Source organism: Pan paniscus, chromosome 4 (genome assembly GCF_029289425.2).
Source record: "Pan paniscus chromosome 4, NHGRI_mPanPan1-v2.0_pri, whole genome shotgun sequence".
Lineage (NCBI taxonomy): Eukaryota > Metazoa > Chordata > Mammalia > Primates > Hominidae > Pan > Pan paniscus.
In genome coordinates this window covers 145954489-145975369 of record NC_073253.2, presented here as the reverse complement: position 1 = coordinate 145975369, position 20881 = coordinate 145954489, and the positions used below count along the sequence as shown (strand labels likewise).

At 38.5% G+C, this 20881-nt stretch overlaps 1 protein-coding gene across 3 annotated transcripts in view; it reads left to right on the top strand.

Annotated features, from left to right (window-relative positions):
* DCTN4 (dynactin subunit 4) overlaps positions 1-20881 on the top strand; it is a 53500-nt gene that overhangs the window by 17090 nt on the left and 15529 nt on the right. For 2 of the 3 annotated variants that reach the window (XM_003829010.5, XM_034960807.3), the window contains exons 4-9: positions 3340-3383; positions 12016-12123; positions 13585-13605; positions 14002-14075; positions 14330-14442; positions 14746-14855. In XM_003829010.5, the coding sequence (XP_003829058.1) occupies positions 3340-3383; positions 12016-12123; positions 13585-13605; positions 14002-14075; positions 14330-14442; positions 14746-14855 (470 nt within the window). The remainder of the gene's footprint in view (positions 1-3339; positions 3384-12015; positions 12124-13584; positions 13606-14001; positions 14076-14329; positions 14443-14745; positions 14856-20881) is intronic. The other variant, XM_003829009.6, reaches the window with a different exon arrangement.

Sequence of the window (20881 nt, the reverse complement as noted above, 5' to 3'; positions counted from 1 at the left end):
TATATTCTGTTGATTTGGGGTGGAGAGTTCTGTAGATGTCTATAAGGTCCGGTTGGTGCAGAGCTGAGTTCAATTCCTGGGTATCCTTGTCAACTTTCTGTCTCATTGATCTGTCTAATGTTGACAGTGGGGTGTTAAAGTCTCCCATTATTATTGTATGGGAGTCTAAGTCTCTTTGTAGGTCACTCAGGACTTGCTTTATGAATCTGGGTGCTCCTGTATTGGGTGCATATGTATTTAGGATAGTTAGCTCTTCTTGTTGAATTGATCCCTTTACCATTATGTAATGGCCTTCTTTGTCTCTTTTGATCTTTGTTGGTTTAAAGTCTGTTTTATCAGAGACTAGGATTGCAACCCCTGCCTTGTTTTGTTTTCCATTTGCTTGGTAGATCTTCCTCCACCCTTTTATTTTGAGCCTATGTGTGTCTCTGCATGTGAGATGGGTTTCCTGAATACAGCACACTGATGGGTCTTGACTCTTTATCCAATTTGCCAGTCTGTGTCTTTTAATTGGAGCATTTAGTCCATTAACATTTAAAGTTAATATTGTTGTGTGTGAATTTGATCCTGTCATTATGATGTTAGCTGGTTATTTTGCTCGTTAGTTAATGCAGTTTCTTCCTAGTCTCGATGGTCTTTACATTTTGGCATGATTTTGCAGCGGCTGGTACCGGTTGTGCCTTTCCATGTTTAGTGCTTCTTTCAGGAGCTCTTTTAGGGCAGGCCTGGTGGCGACAAAATCTCTCATCATTTGCTTGTCTGTAAAGTATTTTATTTCTCCTTCACTTATGAAGCTTAGTTTGGCTGGATATGAAATTCTGGGTTGAAAATTCTTTTCTTTAAGAATGTTGAATATTGGCCCCCACTCTCTTCTGGCTTGTAGAGTTTCTGCTGAGAGATCTGCTGTTAGTCTGATGGGCTTCCCTTTGTGGGTAACCCGACCTTTCTCTCTGGCTGCCCTTTAAGTTTTTTCTTTCATTTCAACTTTGGTGAATCTGACAATTATGTGTCTTGGAGTTACTCTTCTCGAGGAGTATCTTTGTGGCGTTCTCTGTATTTCCTGAATCTGAACGTTGGCCTGCCTTGCTAGATTGGGGAAGTTCTCCTGGAGATATCCTGCAGAGTGTTTTCCAACTTGGTTCCATTCTCCCCATCACTTTCAGGTACACCAATCAGACGCAGATTTGGTCTTTTCACATAGTCCCATATTTCTTGGAGGCTTTGTTCGTTTCTTTTTATTCTTTTTTCTCTAAACTTCCCTTCTCGCTTCATTTCATTCATTTCATCTTCCATCACTGATACCCTTTCTTCCAGTTGATCGCATCGGCTCCTGAGGCTTCTGCATTCTTCATGTAGTTCTCGAGCCTTGGCTTTCAGCTCCATCAGCTCCTTTAAGCACTTCTCTGTATTGGTTATTCTAGTTATACATTCGTCTAAATTTTTTTCGAAGTTTTCAACTTCTTTGCCTTTGGTTCGAATTTCCTCCTGTAGCTCGGAGTAGTTTGATTGTCTGAAGCCTTCTTCTCTCAACTCATCAAAGTCATTCTCCGTCCAGCTTTGTTCCGTTGCTGGTGAGGAGCTGCGTTCCTTTGGAGGAGGAGAGGTGCTCTGCTTTTTAGAGTTTCTAGTTTTTCTGCTCTGTTTTTTCCCCATCTTAGTGATTTTATCTACTTTTGGTCTTTGATGATTGTGATGTACAGATGGGTTTTTGGTGTGGATGTCCTTTCTGTTTGTTAGTTTTCCTCCTAACAGACAGGACCCTCAGCTGCAGGTCTGTTGGAGTTTGCTAGAGGTCCACTAAAGACCCTGTTTGCCTGGGTATCAGCAGTGGTGTCTGCAGAACCACAGATTTTCGTGAATCGCGAATGCTGCTGTCTGATCGTTCCTCTGGAAGTTTTGTCTCAGAGGAGTACCCGGCCGTGTGAGGTGTCAGTCTGCCCCTACTGGAGGGTGCCTCCCAGTTAGGCTGCTCGGGGGTCAGAGGTCAGGGACCCACTTGAGGAGGCAGTCTGCCCGTTCTCAGATCTCCAGCTGCATGCTGGGAGAACCACTGCTCTGCTCAAAGCTGTCAGACAGGGACATTTAAGTCTGCAGAGGTTACTGCTGTCTTTTTGTTTGTCTGTGCCCTGCCCCCAGAGGTGGAGCCTACAGAGGCAGGCAGGCCTCCTTGAGCTGTGGCTGCTTTTTTTTACCTAAGCGAGCCTGGGCAATGGCGGGTGCCCCTCCCCCAGCCTCACTGCCACCTTGCAGTTTTATCTCAGACTGCTGTGCTAGCAATCAGTGAGACTCCGTGGGCGTAGGACCCTCCGAGCCAGGTGCAGGATATAATCTCCTGGTGTGCCGTTTCCTAAGCCTGTCGGAAAAGCGCAGTATTCGGGTGGGAGTGGCCCGATTTTCCAGGTGCCGTCTGTCACCCCTTTTCTTGACCAGGAAAGGGAACTCCCTGATCCCTTGCGCTTCCCAAGTGAGGCAATGCCTTGCCCTGCTTCGGCTGGCGCACGGTGCGCTGCACCCACTGTCCTGCACCCACTGTCTGGCACTCCCTAGTGAGATGAACCCAGTACCTCAGATGGAAATGCAGAAATCACCCGTCTTCTGCGTCGGTCACGCTGGGAGCTGTAGACCAGAGCTGTTCCTATTCGGCCATCTTGGCTCCTCCTAAGTCTTGCTCTTTTCAAGGTAAATTTTGTAAATGTTGTTGAAGTAAGGGTCCTTTTGGTTTTTGGTTTTTGAGGTTTTTGTTTTGTTTTTGATGTGTGGATATTCCATTGTTGCAGCACCATTTGTTAAAAGTGTTTGTTATAGTTTTACTTTCAGTACTTTCAGTTTTCTTGAATAATCTTTTCCTTTGTGATTTATGCTGTGTGCTTCTTATGTAAGAAATTCTTCTCTAAGCCAAGGTCATAGAACTTAGAAAATGCACAGTGTTACAGATAAGAGCAAAGTCTCCGGAGTCAGACTGAGTTTGAATCCTGGCTTTACCACTTACTCTCCGTGTGACTTTGAGCAAGTTATTTAACATCTCTGAGCCTCAGTTTCCTCATATATAAAATGAGACTAATAAGACTCCTTACCTCAGAGGGTTGTTATGAGAATAAAAGGAAATGTAATACATTTCAAGTGCCTGGCACAGTGGCTGTGCATTGGTGATTGTTATCACCATCATTAGATGTTTTCTTAAAATTTTGTTCTGAACATTATAGTCTATAGTTATATAGACCAGAATGGTCTATATAACTTATGTTTTAAGTTTCTTTTTATGGCCTACAGAAGACTTGTTTTATGAAAATAAAATTATCACATTATGAAAGTCTTGTTTAATATTCTTTTATTTTGTAGCTAGTGGCGGTTGGCAGGAACCTGAAAATCCTCACACACAACGGGTAAGTAAAGGGTCATAAGAGAGAGAGGATGAAATCGGAAAATATTGAGTAAAAGACTGAAGATCTTGCATTTTATGGGTAGATATGAGCTGTGTTTATAAGTCCATAATATGTCTTTGCACATAGACAGTGCTTCTCATTGTAAGACATTGAAATACACTGTCACTTTTTTCCAGATGACTTAAGATAATGGAGAATCCTAGGTGTAGCTTTAGTTCTGTATTTGAATTGTGCATCAGGAAAAGGAACCAAGTTTTTGTTTTTTCTTCACACAACCCACCAGTGAGTTAAGGTTCCATTTGTTCTCAGATACTCTTAGAAATATCATAAACAGCCAGGTGTGGTGGCTCATGCCTGTAATCCCAATACTTTGGGAGGCTGAGGCAGGAGGATTGCTTGAGCCCAGAAGTTCAAGACCAGCCTGGGCAATACAGTGAAACCCCATCTCTACAAAAAAATTAAAAATTCAGCTGAGTGTGGTGGCGCATGCCTATAGTCCCAGCAACTCAGGAGGCTGAGGTGGTAGGATTGCTTTAGCCTAGGTTTTCGAGTCTGCATTGAGCTATGATCATACCACCACGCTCCATCCCAGGCAATAGAGCAAGGCTGTGTCTCAAAAAAAGAAAAAGAATGCGGTAGAGACAAACGCAGTGGCTCATGCCTGTAATCCCCATTACTCAGGAAGCTAAGGCAGGAGGATTGCTTGAGGCCAGGAATAAGTATTTATTTTTATACACATCAAAGCTATACATCTACACACAAGTATTTTAAAATATATGCAAAATATAATATATTTGTTTCTCTGAGTAAGAAAGATATCTAAACCAGTAATAGTTGATACCTCTAATGAGTAGAAAAGTCAACTTGGGCATAAGGGATAAAAGAGAAGTTTTGCTTTTTATTCTTTTCATGTGTATAGTGTTTGAACTTTTTTTTTTTTTTTTGAGACAGGATCTCACTCTGTCACCCAGGCTGGCATGCAGTTGCATGATCACAGCTCACTGCAGCCTCAACCTCCCAGGCTTAAGCAATCCTCCCACCTCAGCCATTTAAAAAAAAAAAAAAATAGGTTTTTGGGGAACACGTGGTGTTTGCTTACATGGATGAATTATTCAGTGGTGATTTCTGAGATTTTGGTGTACCTATCACCTGAGCAGTGTACACTGTACCTAATGTGTAGTATTTTATCCTCACCCCCTTCCCAGCTTTCCCCCTGAGTCCCCAAAGTCCATTGTATCATTCTTATGCCTTTGCATCCTCATAGCTTAGCTCCCTCTTATAAGTGAGAATGTATGATGTTTGGTTTTCCATTCCTGAGTTACTTCACTTAGAATAATGGTCTCCAACACTATCCAGGTTGCTGCAAATGCTATTATTTCACTAGTTTTTATGGCTGAGTAGTATTCCATGGTGTATACATACCACATATTCTTTATCCACTCGTTGATTGATGGGCATTTGGACCGGTTTCCTATTTTTGCAGTTGTGAATTGTGCTGCTATAAACGTGCGGGCAAGTGTCTTTTTCATGTAATGACTTCTTTTCCTCTGAGTAGATACCCAGTAGTAGGATTATTGGATCAAATGGTAGATCTACTTTTAGTTCTTTAAGGAATCTCCATACTGTTTTCCATAGTGGTGTACTAGTTTACATTCTCACCAACAGTGTAAAAGTGTCCCCTTTTCACCAGATCCATGCCAGCATCTATTACGTTTTTTTTTTAATTAAGGCCATTCTTGCAGGAGTGGTTTAGATCTTCATTTCCTTGATCATTAGTGATGTTGACCATTTTTTAAAATATGTTTGTTGGCCATTTGTGTATCTTTGAGAAATGTCTATTCATGTCCTCTGCCTACTTTTTGATGGGATTATTTGTTTTTTTCTTGCTGATTAGTTTGAGTGTCTTGTAGACTTGGGATATTAGTCCTTTGTTGGATGCATAGTTTGCAAAGATTTTCTCCCACTCTATGGGCTGTCTTTTTAGTCTGCTGATTATTTCATTTGCTGTGCAGAAGCTTTTTAGTTTAAGTTCCATTTATTTTTGTTTTTGTTGCATTTGCTTTTGGGTTCTTGGTAATGAAGTCTTTGCCTAAGCCAATGTCTAGAAGGATTTTTCTCATGTTATCTTCTAGAATTTTTATGGTTTCAGGTCTTAGATTTAAGTCTTTGATACATCTTGAGTTGATTTTTGTATAAGGTGAGAGATGAGGATCCAGTTTCATTCTTCTACATTTAGGTTGCCAGTTATCCCAGCACCATTTATTGAATAGGATGTCCTTTCCCCAGTTTATGTTTTTGTTTGCTATGTCAAAGATCAGTTGGCTATAAGTATTTGGTTTATTTCTGGGTTCTCTATTCTGTTTCATTGATCTGTGTGCCTATTTTTATACCAGTACCATGCTGCGTTGGTGACTATAGTCTTATATATAGTTTGAAGTCAAGTAATGTGATGCCTCCAGAGTTGTTCTTTTTGCTTAGTCTTGCTTTGGCTATGTAGGCTCTTTTTTGGTTCCATGTGAATTTTAGGATTGTTTTTACTAGTTCTGTGAAGAATGATGATGGTATTGTGGTGGGAATTGCATTGAATTTGCAGATTGCTTTGGCAGTATGGTCATTTTCACAGTATTTATTCTACCCAGCCATGAGCATGGGATATGTTTCCATTTGTTTGTGTTATCTGTGATTTCTTTCAACAGTGTTTTGTAGTTTTTCTTGTAGAGGTCTTTCACCTCCTTGGCTAGGTATATTCCTAAGCATTTTGTTTTTGTTTTTTGGGTGGGGTTTTTGCGGCTGTTGTAAACAGGGTTGAGTTCTTGATTTTATTCTCAGCTTGGTCACTATTGGTGTATAGCAGTGCTACTGATTTCTGTACATTGATTTCATATCCTGAAACTTTACTGAATTCAAAACTTTTTTTTTTTTTTTTGAGATGAAATCTCGCTCTGTCAGCCAGACTGGAGTGCAATGGTGCAAACTCAGCTCACTGCAACTTCTGCCTCTCAAGTTCCAGCGATTCTCTTACCTCAGCCTCCTGAGTAGCTGGGATTACAGGCGCCCGCTACCACGCATATTTTTAGTGCAGACGGGGTTTTACCATGTTGGCCAGGCTGGTCTCGAGCTCCTGACCTCAAGTGATCTGTCCACCTCGGCCTCCCAAAGTGTTCGGGTTACAGGCATGAGCCACTGCGCCCAACCTTTTATTGAATTCATTGATCAGATCTAGGAGCTTTTTGGATAAGTCTCTAGGGTTTTCTAGGCATACGATCATATCATTGGCAAACAGCAACAGTTTGACTTCCTCTTTACTGATTTGGATGCCCTTTATTTCTTTCCTTGTCTGATTGCTCTGGCTAAGACTTCCAGTACTGTGTTGAATAGAAGTGGTAAAAGTGGGCATCCTTGTCTTGTTCCAGTTCTCAGCTGGAATGTTTTCAACTTTTCCCTGTTCAGTATAATGTTGGCTCTGTGTTTGTCGTAGATGGCTTTTATTTAAGGCATGTTCCTTCTATGCTGATTTTGCTGAGGGTTTTGCTCATAAAGGATGCTGGATTTTGTCAAATGCTATTTCTCTGTCTATTGAGATGATCCTGTGATTTTTGTTTTTAATTCTGTTTATGTGGTGTATTAAATTTATTGACTTGGGTATGTTAAACCATCCCTGCATCCCTGGTATTAAACCCACTTGATCATGGTGTATTATCTTTATGATATGCTGTTGGATCCAGTTAACTAGTATTTCGTTAAGGATTTTTGCATCCATGTTCATCAGGGATATCTGTCTGTAGTTTTCTTGTTTTGTTGTGTCCCTTCCTGGTTTCGGTATAAGGGCGATGCTGGATTCATAGAATGATTTAGGGAGGATTCCCTCTTTATCTTTTGGAATAGTTTCAGTAGGATTCATAAAAATTATTCTTTGAATGTCTGATAGAATTCAGCTGTGAATCCATCTGGTCCTAGGCTTTTTTTTTTGTTGACAGTTTTTTTAAATTACCATTTCAATCTCACTGCTTGTTACTGGTCTGTTCAGAGTTCCTATTTCTTCCTGGTTTAATCTAGGAGGGTTGTATATTTCCAGGAATTTATCCATCTCCTCTAGGTTTTCCAGTTTGTGTGCATAAAGGTGTTCATGGTAGCCCTGAATGATCTTTTCTGTTTCTGTGGTATCAGTTGTAATATCTCCCATTTCATTTCTAATTGAGCTTATTTGGATCTTCTCTCATCTTTTCTTGGTTAATCTCACATTCTATCAATTTGGTTTATCTTTTCAAAGAACCAGCTTTTCGTTTCATTTATCTTTTTTATTGTCTCTTTTGTTTCAGTTTCATTTAGTTCTGCTCTCATCTTTGTTATTTCTTTTCTTCTGCTAGGTTTGGGTTTGGTTTGTTCTTGTTTCTCTGGTTCTTTAAGATATGACCCTAGATTGTCTGCTGTACTCTTTTAGACTTTTTGATGTAGGTATTTAATGCTATGAACTTTCTTCTTAGCACTGCTTTTGCTGTATCCCAGAGCTTTTGATAGGTTGTGTCTCACTATTATCATGCAGATCAGAGAGTTTTTAAATTTCCATCCTGATTTCATTGTTGACCCAGTGATCATTCAGAAGGAGATTATTTAATTTCCATGCAATTTGCATCGTTTCAAGAGTTCCTTTTGGAGGTGATTTTCCATTTTATTCCACTGCTGTCTGAGAGAGTACTTCATATAATTTCAGTTTTCTTAAATGTATTGAGACGTGTTTTGTGGCCTATCGTATGTTCTATCTTAGAGAATATTCTATGTGCTAATGAATAGAATGTATCTTCTGCAGTTGTTGGGTAGAATGATCTGTAAATATCTGTCAAGTCCATTTGTTCTAGGGTATAGTGTAAGTCCATTGTTTCTTTGTTGACCATCTATCTTGATGACCTGTCTAGTGCTGTTGGTGGAGCGTTGAAGTCCCCCACTATTATTGTGTTGCTTTGTATCTCATTTCTTAGGTGTAGTAGTAATTGTTTTATAAATTTTGGAGCTCCAGTGTTAGGTGCATATATATTTAGGATTGTGATATTTCCTGTTGGACTAGTCCTTTTATCATTATATAATGTCCCACTTTGTCTTTTTTAACTGTTGTTGCTTTAAAGTCTGTTTTGTCTGATATAAGCATAGCTACTCCTGCTCACTTTTGGTGTCCATTTGCATGGAATATCTTTTTTTACCCCTTTACCTTAAGTTTATGTGAGTCCTTAGGTGTTAGGTGAGTCTCTTGAAGACGGCAGATACTTGGTTGGTAAATTGTTATCCATTCTGTAATTCTGTATTTTTTAAGTGGAGCATTTAGGCCATTTACATTTAACATTAGTATTGAGATGTGAGGTACTATTCTATTCATTGTGCTAGTTGTTGCCTGAATACTTAGATTTTTTTTTCATTGTGTTATTGTTTTATAGGCCCTGTGAGACTTATGCTTTAAGGAGGTTATATTTTGGTGTGTTTCAAGGTTTTGTTTCAGGATTTAGAACTCCTTTTAGCACCTCTTGTAGTGCTGGCTTGGTACTGACAAATTCTCTCAGCATTTGTGTGTCTGAAAAAGACTTTATCCTTCATTCATTTACAAAGCTTAGTTTCGCTGGATACAGAATTCTTGGTTGATAATTGTTTTGTTTAAGGAGGCTAAAGATAGGACCCCAGTCCCTTCTAGCTTGTAGGGTTTCGCCAGGAAATCTGCTGTTAACCTGATAGGTTTTCCTTTGTAGGTTATCTGATGTTTTTGCCTCATAACTCTTAAGATTCTTTCCTTTGTCTTGACTTTAGATAACCTGATGACTGTGTGCCTAGGTGGTGATCTTTTTGCGATGAATTTCTCAGGTGTTCTTTGAGCTTCTTGTATTTGGATGTCTAGATCTCTAGCAAGGCCAGGGAAGTTTTCTTCTATTCTTTCCTCAAGTAAGTTTTCCAAACCTTTAGATTTCTCTTCTTCCTTGGGAACACCAATTCTTAGTTTTGGTAGCTTAATATAATCCCAGACTTCTTAGAGGCTTTATTTTTTATTATTATTGTTATTATTCTTTTTTCTTTGTATTTGTCAGATTGGGTTAATTCAAAAGCCTTGTCTAAGTGTGTCTGTCATTTCAAAAATTGTGATTGTTTATTATTTATGCTGTCTTTCTCTGGAGATTTTTTTTGTCCATAACCTGTATTTTTTTTTTTTAATTCCCTTAAGTTGGTTTTCACCTTTCTCTGGTGCCCCTTTGAGTAGCTTTTTGAGTAGCTTAATAGTTGGCCTTCTAAATTTTTTTTCTGACAATTCAGAGTTTTCTTCTTGGTTTGGATCCATTGCTGGTGAACTAGTGTAATCTTTTTGGGGTGTTAAAGAACCTTGCTTTGTCATATTACCAGAATTGTTTTTCTGGTTCCTTCTCATTTGGGTAGACTATGTCAGAGGAAAGATCTGGGGCTTGAGGGCTACTGTTCAGATTATTTTGTCCTACGACATTGTTCCTTGATGTGGTGCTCTCCCCCTGTGGCTTCCTGAGAGCTGGACTGCAATTGTTGTTATTGCTGCTCTGGGTCTAGCCACCCGGCCAGAGCTATCAGTCTCCGAGCTGGTACTGGGGAGTGTCTGCAAAGAGTCCAGTGATGCAGTCCGTCTTCAGGTCTCTCAGTTGTGGATACCAGCACCTGCTCTGGTGGAGATAGCAGGAGAGTGAAGTGGACTCTGTGAGGGTCCTTGGTTGTAGTTTGGTTTCGTATGCTAGTTTTCTTTAATGCTGGTTGTGCTAGCAGTGAATTGTCACGTGGACAGACTCAGGACCTCTGGTTAGCCAGGATGTCACAGGTGGTGGAATTAGCTGTTGTTTTCTCCTTTTGAGGGCAGGGTTGTTCTTTTATGAGTTGCTATAATGGCTTGAGTTGGTTGGCCTCCAGCCAGGAGGTGGCGCTTTCAAGAAAGCATCAGCTGCAGTAGTGTGGTGGGGATACAAGCTTGCCCTAAGGTTGCCTGGATAAGTATTTGGGTTTCTCAGGTGATCAGTGGGGCCATAAAGCTCCCAAGAGTTTACAGTCTTTTGTCTTGGGCTACCAGGGCAGGTAGAGAAAGACCATCAGGTGGGGGCATATCTGAGCTCAGAATCTCCTTGGGCAGGGTTTGCTGCAGCTGCTGTGAAGGATAGTTGTGTGGTTCTCAGGCCAATGGAGTTATGTTCCCAGGGGGATTATGGCTGCCTCTGCTGTGTCATACTGGTGGCCAGGGAAGTAGGGGAAAGCCAGCAGTGACAGGCTTCACCCAGCTCCCATGCAGCCAGCAAGGCCAGTCTCACTCCCACCATGCCCCACCAACAGCATGGGGTTTGCAGGGCCAAGATCTTGGCCCAGGCTACAAGCCTACTTGCTGAAAAAGCAAGCTAGCCTTTTGGACTCTGCCCCTTCCCGACTGCTGTGGCTTATGTGCTCATATCTGTACTTCCCCTTTACGCCTTCCCCATCTTGATTGTGCCCAGGAAAATTTGCTCTCTGTCAAAGTTATTACAAAGTTCACCTGGAAGTTTCTGTCTCCAAGTGGTCCTTCCTCAGTTCCACTGGCAGCACTCCCCAAGGACCCCTGTGAGATTAAAGTCAGAAATGACTTCCCTGGGCTTCACTGGGAACCGGGAGTGCCTACAGGGCTCTTCCTGCTGTTGCTTCTTCTATTTTTATATTTCACTCGGCTCTCTAAATTTTGTTTCAGCACTAGGTAAGGTTAAATTTTTCTCCCATGATCTGGATTTTTAGGTTCTCCAGTGAGGATGTGTGTTTGAAGGTGGATTTCCCCCCTCTCACACATGGGCACTCACAGATTTTCTGCTGTCTCATGGATTTTGCAGCAGCAAGCCACTTCTTTCAAAGGGTCTGTGAATTCTTTCAGTTTTCCTAGTATGTTCCTGCAGTAGTTCTTGGAATAAAAATTCACAATGTGAGTCTCCACATGTTGTTCTGTCTGTCTGAGGGGAAGCTGCAAGTTAGTCCTGCCTCCTATCCGCCATTTTTTTTTTTGCCACCTCATCCTCTTGAGTAGCTGGGACTATAGGCATACACCACCATGACCAGCTAATTTTTGCATTTTTTTATAGAGACAAGGTCTCACTCTGTTGTCCAGGCTGGTTTTGAACTCCTGGCCCCAAGTGATCTACCCACTTCAGCCTCCGAAACTGCTGGAATTGTAGGCGTGAGCCACTGTGCCCGTCCTGGTTTGAAATTTTTATGATTAATATGTATTGCTTTTATAATTAAAATGTATTTTAAAAATTAAAAAGTGTGATGGAGTTGGGGAATAAAATACAGTATAAAATGCCATGTTCTTAGAAATAAGTGGTCCTGTGGCCATGCAGAAAAAAAATAAGAGCAGTTGTGAGGGGAAATAAGTAATGAAGTTAGAGAGCAAAAAATTTCCAAGCCTCTTCATTGCCCATTTCTTCCCATCCTTGAACTTCAGTTTTCCATTTCACTTCGGAAAACAGATCACATAACAAAGAAAAATTCTCTTAGAAGAAAAAGGGCAAACTTGCCCATCTTAATAATTTGTCTTCTCTATTCATTATGTGTCTAGTCAGTGTAGTTGATTAATTTGATATGTTTTCTGTTAGCTTTTTTGTGTACTGAGTCTGTGATTTTCTTACAGATGAACAAATTGATTGAATATTACCAGCAGCTTGCTCAGAAAGAGAAGGTTGAGCGAGATCGCAAGAAACTGGCACGACGTAGAAACTATATGCCTCTGGCTTTTTCGGTGAGAATTTGGTACTAAAATGATTTGCAAGACCTCTAAGGCCTAAGAACAGTGATCATTTCAGAAAATGGCCATTGTCCTAGATTCCTGAATGGTGGATAGCAGAGAGAGGGATTCTTCAAATTATAGACGTTTAAGTCCAATAGTTAGGCTTTTGCTATATCATAAGTTCTGTTTGAGTTATTTGTGTTTTGAGGACATTTGTGTTTCTTTCTCCATCACTCCCCTTTATCTTCTGATTATTTCCCCAGAAAGGCTGTTAATTTTGTAGGCACTGCAGAGCTCTACGTACAGCTTTTGTGTATTACAGAAAGTCTGAGAAGAAGGAGGTGGGCAAATGGTAGATTTCAGTCATATTACCCCTGTAGCCCACCTTTGACATCCTGGCAGTAGTGGTTTCTCAGCTTTAGTTATAATTTTTTTAACATCCTCCCCTGTTTCTCCAAGATGAAAAACACTGACTTTTTACATAGTGCACTTGTGTGGTTAAATAGTAATATATGCAAGTAGAATTTTTGATAAGAATTATTTATGAGAGTCATTCTCTACCAGTTTATGTACTGCTAGTAAGAAGAAAGAAATTAGGATTTGGAATTTTTGTTATTTTACCCCGAGTTTTATTTGCTCTCATAGTACAGTTTGTTTTCTGTGTGCTTGCTTGGGGCCCAGCAAATTGACATTCAATAAATAACATTTATTGAATGGCAATGATGTGTCAAGCTCTGTGCTAAATAAACACTTTACATGTATTACTTTACTTAATCCTCACAAAAATCCTGTGGAGTATCATATCCCCATTTTACGCTTGAGGAAATGAGACCTAGTTAAGCAACTTGTCATACTGCATCCACATGAAAATTAGTTAAGTCATTGAAACCCTAAGGGTTGGTAAAGTCCATATAAAAATATCTAGATTAAGCTGGGTGCAGTGGCTCACGCCTGTAATCCCAACACTTTGGGAGGCTGAGGCGGGGGGATCACTTGAGGTCAGGATTTCAAGACCAGTCTGGCCAACATGGCGAAACCCTGTCTCTACTAAAAATACAAAAAATTAGCTGGGCATGGTGGCACATGCCTATAATCTCAGCTACTTGGGAGGCTGAAGCATGAGAATCGCTTGAACCCAGGAGGCGGAGGTTGCAGTGAGCCAAGATAGCGCCACTGCACTCCAGCCTGGGTGACGGAGTGAGACTCTGTCTCAAAAAAAATCTAGATTAGAATTTAAAAACATTAACACTTGCAAAGCACCTACATTTGCAAAAAGAAGTGAATTTTTCTGAATAGTCCAGTGGTATAGTCAGCATATGCACCAATGTATGTTATATTTAGAGGTAGAATTTGAATTAAATGAATTATTCTTCCAATTTTCCCATATAACCTGCCTGCTATATGCGTTTGCTTCTATCTTACGCTGCATTTTTTGTCTCTGTTGCAACCTGCTGCTATTTTGGGGCTCTACAGCAACATACTATTCATGTAGTGGTAAGTTCTCCTTTATGATTCTTGCTGACCCTGAAGAAGTTAGCAGATGACCACTGGTGTTCCAGGAAGACGTCTGTTGTGTATCTTAGACACTCCACATAGTTCTTGCCTGAGCCGTAGCTTAGATACTTTTAGATTACTAGCAGAAGCTCACATTTGGTTCATTTTTACTGTATTAATGTAGTTTCAATCTCCATGTTTAGTGCTGTTATTATTTTAAGAATAGAATAATGATGTGGGGCTACAAATTGCTTTCTTTAAAAGAAGCCTTTAGATTAGCTTTTTTTTTGCTTATTTCCCTGAGCTTCTCATGCTATCCTACCCAAAATTCTTTCTTTTGATAAATAGGGTGTGTAAAAGTGGACTTTCTAATAGGAATTTCTGAACTTTGTTTAGGACAAATATGGTCTTGGAACCAGGCTTCAGCGACCACGAGCTGGTGCATCCATCAGTACCCTTGCCGGACTTTCGTAAGTTTAGACATGAAATGACTTTGAGGAGAACAGCAGGTATCAAAATGAATATCAAATAAATGAGATTAAAACACACACACACACACAGTTGTCAATGGAAAAGAAGATTCTCATACTTAGAAAAGACCTACGCTATACAGATATTCTATGACAGAGGAATACTTCAATTATTGATATCATAGACTGAGGATAATCAGGTGGATCCGTGAGAAATTACTCTTTTGTTTTGTTTTGTTTTTTTAATTTTTCAGCCTTAAAGAAGGAGAGGACCAGAAAGAGATAAAGATTGAGCCAGCTCAGGCTGTGGATGAAGTAGAACCTCTACCTGAAGACTATTATACAAGACCAGTAAATTTAACAGAGGGTAATTTTCTGTGTTTTTCTACTTTGTTTCTAGTCTACATCTAATTCTGTTTTTGTTATTTATGTACCTAGTGATTTGAGATTTTTAATGGAATAGTTGTTAGTAGTAAAAACAATATATAGAAAATAAAACAGCTGTAATAGAGGTAATTGTTTGAAATCTAAAATGTCAACTTTCTATATTTTCATTTTTATGAACAACACTGTTCGTAAAGGCAGTAATGCTTCGTGTAATTACTGGTACATAAAAGTCTGATTTTGAAAGTCACTGTAAACTAAGCCTGTTTTCTGCCTTTCTTTCTAGTAACCACCCTTCAGCAGCGTCTGTTACAGCCTGACTTCCAGCCAGTCTGTGCTTCACAGCTCTATCCTCGCCACAAACATCTTCTGATCAAACGGTCCCTGCGCTGCCGTGTAAGTATTCCATTCTGTAGACTGACCATTTGTACAAGAGGAAAGCAAAAATAAATGTGGCTGGTGTCTGACTAATGTCAAAACCTTTGGAATGTATTAAATACAGATAATACTTGTAGAGAACATACTAATTGCCAGGCACTATTTTAAATGCTTTCAATATAAACAGCTCTTACAACTCTGTGAGGTAGGTACTACTGTTAAACCTGTTTTACAAATGTAGAAAATGAAGTATCTGAAGGTTAAGTACATAGGGTTAACCCCTAAAAGAATAGTGAAAGAGTGTGTAACTTTTAGGCTAGTGTTCAGGCTCAGGGAGGACCAATAAAAAATAATCAATTTAAAAGAAAGCAAGAAAAATCGGCAAAATCCAGGCTCTGGTAATCTACAGAACAAATGACAGAGTTTCTTCAATAAATAAATTGTAAAAACAAAATGGAAAAGAAACCTTTTAGAGGAGTACTATCCAACAGAACTTTCTATGGTGATGGAAGTATTCTGTGTCTGTACAGTCCCGCATGATAGCCACTAGGCACATGTGGCTCTTGAGCACATGAAATGTGATAGTGCAGCTGAGGTACTGAGTCAGTCTTTAATTTCATTTAAATAACCACATGTCGCTAGTGGCTAATGTTACTTAATCATTCTCTAGATTAGAAGAGACTTAAAAGTTTACCAAACACAATGTATAGATTTAACGTAGATTCGGATTCAAACAAAACAGAAAGAAAGGGCCCAGGGGAGGAGGGAAGAAGGGAAAGAGGAAAGAAGGAAAGAAAAATTTGTGAAATCTTTGAGAAAATTTAAACACTGGTAGCATTTTCAATGCTATTAAAAAACTATTGGGCAGGGCACAGTGACATGCACTTGTAGTCCCAGCTACTCTGGAAGCTGAGGCAGGAGAATCCCTTGAGCCTGAGGAGTTTGAGACTGTAGTGTGTGATGATGGTGCCTGTGAATAGCGACTGCACTCCAGCCTAGGCAACACAGAAAGACCCTGTCTCTTAAAAAAAAAAAAAAAAAAAAAAAGTATTTTTTTCTTTTTTAGGAATAATGATAGTACTTTGTTTGTTTGTTTTTTAATGTCTTTATCTTTTGGAGATACATACAGAAATATTTATGGAGGAAATGACTTGGTCTCTGATATTTGTTGCAAAATAATGAGGGATGAGGAATGGGTAAGAGTATAAATGAAACAAGATTGGCCATTGTTGCTAATTTTTGATAACAAGTTGCTGATTCTTTTTGTTTGTTTAACCTGAGAGCATAGATTCAAGTCCTGCATATATATTCCGAAGTTGATAATTGTTGAAGTTGGGTGATGGGTACCTAGAGATTTGTAATACCATTCTATATTTTTGTACACGTTAGAAAATTTCTATAATGAAAAACCTTTATAAAAAGAAAGAAAAAGAAGGGGCAAAGGAACATTGAATTGGTAGTTCAGATAGAAAGCCTGGGCTCATGCCTGTAATCACAACACTTTGAGAGGCCAAGGCAGGAAGATCACTTGAGCCCAGGAGTTTGAGATCAGCCTAGGCAACATAGTGAGACCCTGTCTCTACCAAAAAAAAAAAAAAAAAAAAAAAAAAAGGCCAGTGTGGTGGTTCACACACTTGTAGTCCCAGCAAGTCAGGAGGCTGAGGCAGGAGAATTGCTTGAGCCCAGGAAGTTGAGGCTGCTGTGAGCAGTAATCACACCACTGCACTCCATCCTGGGTGACGAAGCAAGACCCTGTCTGTTAAAAAAAAAAAAAAAAAGATTGCGTGTGGTAAGATAGTAGATTAAAATCCAGATGTATCAGTATTTACATTAAATACCAATGAACTAAATGCTTCCATTAAAAGACAAACATTGTCAGTCTAAATAATAAAGCAAATTGCAGTGATCCATCTATATGCTTATTACAAGAAGCACAAACATGAGAACTCAGAAAAGTTGAAAGTAGAGAGAAGTGGGAAAAATATTGGACAAACACTAATTTTTTTAAAAGAGGGATAATTTGTTTAAAAAAAAGATTCAATTTACAAAGAAGATATAACCGTCTAAAGTCATGTGCACTGAATAATAGACTCAAAATATATAAAGCGACATTTGAGAAAATTACATAAATGGACAAATCATTTTGGGAAATTTTGACATACTTCTCTCAGTAACCGAGAGAACAAATAGATGAAAATCAGTAAGAATATAGAACATTTGGACAATTTATCTAGCAAACTTGACCAAATGGGCATATATAGACCACTGTACCCAATGTCTGCAGAATATATGCATTCTTTTCAAGTACACACAGAACACTTATAAAGGTTGATTATATACTGGGTTATTATAAAGTAAGTCTGAACATTTTTCAGGAGATGAAATTCTTTTTCAGTTAAAAGAAAGTTTTTATTAACAAGAAAAGATTTAAGTCACACTTATACTTTATAATAATAAATAGGCTAAGATGCTCAATAACACAAGACTTTCTCTTTTGAACACTTTATTTCCATTTAGTACTCTTAAATACCTTTGCTTGTTGTGTGTTTATATTTTAATAGGTAAAAGTTATGAATTACCAGCTATTTTGCTACCTAACTGCACTGGAAAATGAAAATTTATAGAATTTTATCATTAGATCAGAGTTTTAAAAATCAAAGGATAAGGATTTGTTTAAAATCTTTTAACATTAGGGCATTATACCTTTTTCAGAACAAATCTAATTTACAGAAATTATACAAGGCAATTTTTTTATCAAATATCAATATTTTAAAATGCTTTATTTAGCTGAAATGTTATTTCAGTTGAAAAAACTATCTCCAATTACAAAAAAATCATCAGGAAGCTTATTGGGTTTAATCTGCTTTAGAAATGTCCTAAGAAGCCTAAAATTAAATATTTTAAGTAGAAAAAAATAATTTTAAAATAGTATGTTATACTATTACTGTGGTTTATATACATATATTAAATGGTCTCTTTTATAGGAAACATGACTGGAAGTTTATCACATTAAGCACTGTAAAATTAAAGGCAAGAGCTAATCACCTTTTAGCAAAAGTACTCTGTATGCAACAGTTGCAAATATGAAAGCTATTATTTAGCAGTTGATAATTGCCTGATACAAAATATAAACAAAGAACATTTACTGGATTGTTTTTAGTTTGCAGCTGCCCTCAAATATCCCAGATAAGGATGTCTCATAAATCAAAGCTGCGGTACAATTCACTTAGTGGTTAGTTAGGCCAATCCTCCCCGCCATTAGCCTTGTTCTTCCCCACCGCCCCTAACCCCTGCAGTGGCACCATATTATTAAAAACATTAAGTACCTGGGGTTTGTGCTTCAGGTCAAGACATCATTTGCATAATTTCAAATGACAGACAGCTTTTCATGTAAAAATGATGCTTTGTGGTCACAATTACTTCAAAAAGTAATTGTTTTCAAATAACCTGACATACCGTACCTTAGCAATTACAAAACCATGATTTTGACACATGGCATTTGTAAGATGTGAACAGCTGTTCTTCTGCTTAAGTTTAGAGTGCTGCAAAACTTGGGTAATGACTATTTTTTCAGTTAACATAACCCGCCCACGGTACAGCACACTATATCACAAAGTACAAATACAAGGAAGGTAATACCTTTGCTAAGTTGCGGAATTTTGGCAAATCAGTACAGGTCTCTTTAATATGATAAAACTGTATTTTTGTGGGAGTCATGTATAACTTTAGGAATAATTTTCACTCCAAAAATATTTAAGTGCCAGCTGATACTATTAAAAACATTATAATGGTTTTTAATGGTGATTTATAGCAAAGCAAGGATAATGGCGGGGAGGATTGGCCTAACCACTAAGTGAATTGTACTGCAGCTTTAATTTATGAGAAATTTATGAGAAGTTATTTTATACAAACTAATGTGTTTTAAACTACACAATATCTCTTCTTAAGTGAGCTCCCTTGTTCAAGCTGTTAGAGTATCCAGCAGCAGAGCAATGCATGTCTCGAGGAGGTGGCTCCGCTCAGTTGTGGGGTTGGTCCAAAGCCGGGGAGAGTTCCAGTGTGTTGAAAGCTTTAAAATTCTATTTTAAGGAGATTTACTGTCAATACCAATTTCCAAGGACTTCTTTAAAAATTGTTAAATTTTCACATAAATACTGGAACTCTCAAAATTAGACAGTTATTTCAAACAACATTCATTTCAGATGATCCCTTATATTTAGAAGCCCTGCATCTCGTTGGTTTGATCAAAAGTCATATAGCCTTATACCAGCTTATTTTTTTTTTAATTCTGCTTAAAATATAGGTTTGTTGGGAGGCTGAGGCAGGAGAATTGGTTGAACCCAGGAGGCGGAGGTTGCAGTGAGCCAAGATTGCCCCATTGTACTCCAGCCTGGGCAACAAGAGCAAAACTTGTCTCAAAAAATAAATAAATATAGGTTTGTTTTAAATAACAAAATATAATAAATAGCCAGCTTGGAGAGACCTGGGGCACCCATCCAATATTGTCTACCAACTTTCATGATCGTTTCTTTGCACATGCTGCTGCTGCCATTGGAGTCCCTATGCTTTCTCTTGCTGAGGCTGTCAGCTGGAAGATGAAATTATTAAAGTATATTATTTGATCACAACGTAGTTAAGTTAGGAATCAGTAATTTCTTTATAGCAAAACTTGCAGGATACAACTAAGGCTGTGCTTAGCTATACAGTATATATTAGAAAAGAAGAAATATTAAAAGATTAGCGATGTCAGCATCCATTTCAAGAAGTTAGAAAAAAAACAGCAAAGTCCAAAGAGAACAGGTGTTAATAAATTAAGAAACCAAAATAAAATACAATAAATTAATATAAAATACAGTAAATTAAGAAACCAAAATACAAAAGGGCAACAGAATCAGAAGTTGATTTCTTAAAAAAGATTAGTAATGGAAATAGTTATATATAAATTAAATTGATATAAATTTATATAAATATGGTTATATAATGCACCATTAATATAGTAATACCTACCAAAAGTAAAGTTACCTTTTGTCTCATCAACTTCACTTTTAGGAATCTACCTTGCACCTCCACAAATACAAACCAAAATATGCAGAGATTATAGTATATCCACACAATGAGTACTATAAATTTATTTAAAAGAATGTGTTAATATGGGATACTTTTTTTTTTTTTTTTTTGAGACGGAGTCTCACTCTGTTGCTCATGCTGGAGTGCAGTGGCGTGATCTCGGCTCACTGCAAGCTCCACCTCCCAGGTTCACGCCATTCTCCTGCCTCAGCCTCCCGTGTAGCTGGGACTACAGGCGCCCGCCACTATGCCTGGCTAATTTTTTTGTACTTTTAGTAGAGATGGGGTTTCACCGTGTTAGCCAGGATGGTCTCAATCTCCTGACCTCGTGGTCCGCCCGCCTCAGCCTCCCAAAGTGCTGGGATTACAGGCGTGAGCCACTGCGCCCAGCCTGGGATACATTTTTAAATGCAAAAAGCAAAGTGCATGGTAGGTATGCACTTTTTCTGTATAAAAAAGGAGGGAAAGTACAAATGTACATATAAACAAAAAAAAGTGTGTCTATATGTATGCAGACGTAGACCCACGCATATGAGAAAATTTGTTATATGCTAAATATGGCATTGTAGATCATTGGGGAAAGAATAGGCAATTACATTTTGCTAGGTCAAGTGATTATATGGAAGAAAATAAAATTGGGTTGCTACCTCACCTTACATAGAAGTTAATTTCAGGAACATTGGAAATCTGAAGAGCCAAACTTCTAGAAGGAAATAGAGGAGAATACCTTCATGACTTCTGGGTAGGGAAATGTTTCATAAGTAATACAAATAAGCACAAACTGTAATGTGAAGTTACATATTTTACTTCATTAAAAGTAAAACTTGTACCCTCATGCCAAAGAAAACCCATAAAGAAATGAAAAGATAAGCCACAGACTGAGAAGAGTAGTTTGCAAGGTATATTATTAACAAGAGATTAAAATCTATTGTTAATATCAGCAAATCAACAAGGAAATAAAAATAACCAGTAGATTC